Genomic DNA, 4,498 nt, shown 5'->3' on the forward strand with positions numbered 1-4,498 from the left:
TTGTTTGCTGTAGTTATCCCACATTGAGCTTTTGAGGCAGGTTTTACCTCCCTTCACTCTGTGTAGAGGGGGAAAAACAAACTTTGCTCTTCATCCAACCTTTTCTATGCAAGTCGTTTTTAAACTTTTTAATTATTGCTCTGACTATAAGCTTGAGCAAGTATGTAGTGTCAAGTTAAGGGCTTTGTTCCAATCATTCAGAGAAGAGGTCATTGCATTGTACCTAGAGAAACTGATCAATGTGTTTATCTTTAGTTGCTTGGTTACTGTCACAGTTGGTTTATAAATCACTGAACAACGTGGCACCAAAGTACATTAAAAACCGGTTGTCGCATCAACCTTCTGGTTCTAGCCTCCTCTGCATCCTTATAACCAGAACCAAACATGGAGAAGCAGCATTTGGTTTCTATTCTCCTCTAATGTGCAACGAACCTCCAGAAAACTGCAAAACAGAGTTCCTTTACATCATCAACAATTGTGTGAAGAAGGCAATTAAACCTAAAAATATCAATGCACTTTGGCCATGAGGGTTGGGCTCATATTGCTCATATTACAGCTCATATTGCTGGTCTGCTGTGTACGATGTTCAGCTACCACATAATGGTTGTGTTTAGCGATTAATACTGTTAGCTTACTTGTTGCAAACAGAAGGCTTCCTATTTTCCCAATAAACCCGACTCACAGTTTAGCCTCTAAGTTTTAAGATGAAGGAAGCGAATTTGAGCCCAAGTATCAAGGCGTACTTCTAACAGCTTGTGTCTTCTGCAGCCGCTGGTGTTTGGCGCCATGATCCACAGAGACGAGGCGTTTGAGACCATCTTCACTCAGTACATGAAGATTGTGACCACCTCCAAACCACCGTCCAGCACAGAGCTTTAGGCCCTTCCTCACTTCCACTCCTCGTCGATGTTGAGGAGCTTCTGATTCCCTCAAACTCCTCCGGCTCCCTGGACGAGCGCCAGCTTCTTGTTGGAGGCACCTAGGGGACACTGCTCATCCTGAAGGGGGCGCTAACGGAGGAGTCGTTTTAACCAATCAGCAGAGGGCTGATGGCGGAGCTGGATCTCCTCTTCCAACTGACTTTTTTTTCTGGCTTTCTTGGTTCTGGTGTTGCATGTGTGGGTGTGCGTGTTATTGTGCGTCAGTTGTTTTTTCTTGTGTTTTTTTTTTTTCTCTGCCACTCCCCAGTCAACGGGGCGCCGTCTGCTGCAATAGGAAGCTCTCTAGCAGATAACAGAACCTACTTTAAACTGCCAGATGCAGAAGTTCTTGCTGTATATCAAAGTATTCATGTCAAACCGGTGCCTCTTGGCTAAAACCCAACAGAACCAGAGGTGTGAACATGTCCGACTGTTTCTGTTTTTCTGTTTTCTTCTGTGTTTTATTAGCTGTGAAGACGTCAGCCTGCGACTGACACCAGAGCCTTTCTGTTAGTTTACATCGCCGATTTCGGGTGTTAAACGCGTTTCTTCGGCGGCGCCGTCCGGCTTACGAACTGACAAAATGTCTCGGCCTCCGCTTCCGTGTTTTTGTAAGTGTGCAGACGTGAAATATGTAGTGATTTTTTTTTTTTTTTGCCGTCTTATTCTTTGGAAGTGTTTTGTTTGTCTTCTTAACAGCCTTTGATTTCTTTGTTTAAATGCTGATAGTGGTGTGAGCTGCCGATTGTATCCAAGACGAGAGCACAACTCCGACTGCCATTTAGATATGTGGCGGTTGGAAATCGCAGATTTGTCACAAGCTGTGTGAAGAAATCTATTTTTATTTTCTTTAAAACGGCTGGTATGTTTGCTGCACTTTACCAGAACTCCTAACTGAACCAGTTGGGATGCGGGTCAGACACTTAAAATCCTGACGCATTCATTTGTTCAACAAAAGCAGCCTCTGAAGTCCCATAAAGAAAATGTGCAATTAAAATAATAATTTAACCCTCAAGTTATTTATCAGCTGGAAATCAAAGCCAGCTTGAGTAGAGAAATGTAAAGGAAAAAAAAAAGAAACTCTTCCAATTTATCTCACTTGAAATTAGTAAAATTTTAGCCAGAAAAGTTAAAACATTATTCTAAAATAAGACATACAGTGCCTCACAAAAGTATCCATAACCTCTAACTTTTTCATTTGACACATTTTATGAAAGTTTTACCACACAAAATACTGCTTTGTCAGGTGGAAGGAAGGAATATTTTTATAATTAGAAGTCTGAGTTGTGGGATGTTTTTATTTATCCCTCATGCCCCCATTAATCTATATTGCACATTTTCTGAGTCGTGTCATCCAAATGCTAGTTTTTTTCCATTTCTCCTCAACTAAATAACTGAAATTTAATTAGATTGGATGGAGATTATATGTGGACATCAGTTCCAAGAATCAAGAATATCTATATTAGACCCCCAAGGGGGGAAATTTACATTTTAGTAAATGTAAATTTACAAAAATTTATATTTAGTAAATTTGCATTTACTAAAATGTAAATTTAGAAAATGTACATTTAGTAAGGTACATAATTTAACATTTTTTTTAGTAAAGTTATTAAAAAATTTTTTTACTCATTTTTAGTAAAAATCTTGTGGGGGAATTTTTTTCCCCCCACAAGATTTAGTTTTAGCGCCATCCAAATTCCACCCTATGCTATATGCTGCTGTATCAATAAAATGACCTTTCCTTACCTGTGCTAAAAACGGCATGCCCACAGAAAGACGCTGCCACCACCATGCTTCTCCATTGAGAATGTGTGTTCAAAGGGATGTCCCAGCATACAAGGCTTAACATTTTGGCCAGAAAGTCCAGTTTTGGCTTCATCTGACCAAATTAGCTTCTTTCACCTGTCAAACATTAACTTGGATGATTTCAACTATGGCTTCCTTCCATAAAAGCCACATTACTAGTTGCCCAGCCTCATTATTAATTCTCTCCTTTCATGGCTGGTCAGTTTAGGTGGAATACTTTTCTTGGGCACTGTCTGCTTGTTTCCCTTACGCCCACAGATACTACTAGTGTTCCAGATCATCTGTGTTTTCAAGCAGCAATCGATGACTTTGAAGCGTCTTCAGTGTCACTTTATTTTGAAATTTACAAGACTAAAGCTGGTCTTTGCTCTTGTCAAATGGCTTGCTATGTAGAAATGTAATGCCAAACCACAAAGACACTTTCTGGTGTCTTTTTTTTTTAGTGAGAAGAATGCAGTGCAGGACTGAAGTTTTAGTGCGACTGATGTATAGATATAATAGAGTAGCTCCTTTTACACTCTCCAGCAGCACACCGTTTAACGTTCATGTATGTCCTTAACACTGTTAAAAGGGAGAAGCCTTGACATTTCCTCTGTTTCTGATCTTTTTTTTTTAAAAAAAAAAACAACTTTGATGTTGGTCTGGTTTTAAAAGACTGAATCTACGATCCTCCAGGGAAGCGGAGGATTTAGCTGAACTGCCCTTCAGAACTGCCCTCAACACTGGAAATGTCTGGGTTTCTCTTAAATCCCAACTCCTCCTGTTCTCAGTCCGGATCAACCAAGCTGGATATGAAGTTGTTTGAAATGCAGCAGACCAGCTCAGTCCGTGTTTAGTGCGAGATTATCGTTTTAAAGCTTTTCATTTAGCTTTTGGAATCGGTTCACGCTGAGAACTTGTGGATCATTACAAGGTCGTACTCGTATATAGCAAAGAACGCATCATGTTTTGGTAGCACTATAGAATACAGCCTCCACTTTCCTGGAACTGAAGGTTAATTTCCCAGAACTTGGACCATTTTCATACTTTGTGTTTTTTTTTTTTTCTTGACAATCAAATCACTATTACATGTGATGCACCACCAGGTGGAGCTCCTGAGCTTGGATAAAGCAGTGCTCTCAAACATTTTGCTCTGAGAAAACATGAGCAACATTTGTTTTTTCACATTCTGCAAACTTTCTTTCATTTTGGGCACAAAGTAAAAGTGTAAGAAGAAAAAATAATGTCTACTTTTGCTTTGTTTTTTGTACACAGAAACGGGGACAGGCCATGTACAAAGTCAGTCTTTGGTATCGTTTTAGAAAAGGTCTCTGGATGTCCAATCCATAATTGCATCATGAAGATTTTTTTTTCTTTTCTGTTAATTCTTTGGATTTTTGTTTTTAAATACCTTGTTTCACAAAAAACTGTGGGTGTGAGCTACAGGGTGTCCGAGTTATTGTAGAGAGTCTCAAAACGTTTCATGAACTTACCACATACTCTCTGGAAGCCACTGTGGCATTTTTGGAAAATTACCAGGATTTTTTCTGAACTTGGAAGCTAATTTCAATACTTTGGTGTAATCGGTGTATCCTTACAGCAATCTTCAAAAAGCTTGATCTGCTGATGTAATTTTTTTTTTTGTTTGTCTGAAAAGTTGCTTAATTTAGAGACAAAGCCAGTAAGTTGGCAAAAGTGGGGTGACTATTTACTAGACATGACATGTTGGGCAGGTGTGTCAGTTGGCTCTCTCTCAGCAGAGCAAAAAGGTACTCTGGTTGATTTTCAGTTCT

General features: G+C 39.5%; 1 protein-coding gene across 1 annotated transcript in view; it reads left to right on the plus strand.

Moving 5' to 3' along the window:
• Window positions 1-2,048, plus strand: part of LOC107834056 (GRAM domain-containing protein 4-like) — an 8,829-nt gene extending 6,781 nt beyond the window's left edge. Inside the window, exon 16 of the mRNA XM_016664793.1 lies at window positions 769-2,048. Within this exon, the coding sequence (XP_016520279.1) occupies window positions 769-879 (111 nt within the window). The 3' untranslated portion in view covers window positions 880-2,048. The remainder of the gene's footprint in view (window positions 1-768) is intronic.
• The last annotated feature ends 2,450 nt before the right edge of the window (window positions 2,049-4,498 follow it).

This window comes from Poecilia formosa, unplaced genomic scaffold (genome assembly GCF_000485575.1).
Source record: "Poecilia formosa unplaced genomic scaffold, Poecilia_formosa-5.1.2 Scaffold9, whole genome shotgun sequence".
Taxonomy (NCBI): Eukaryota; Metazoa; Chordata; class Actinopteri; order Cyprinodontiformes; family Poeciliidae; genus Poecilia; species Poecilia formosa.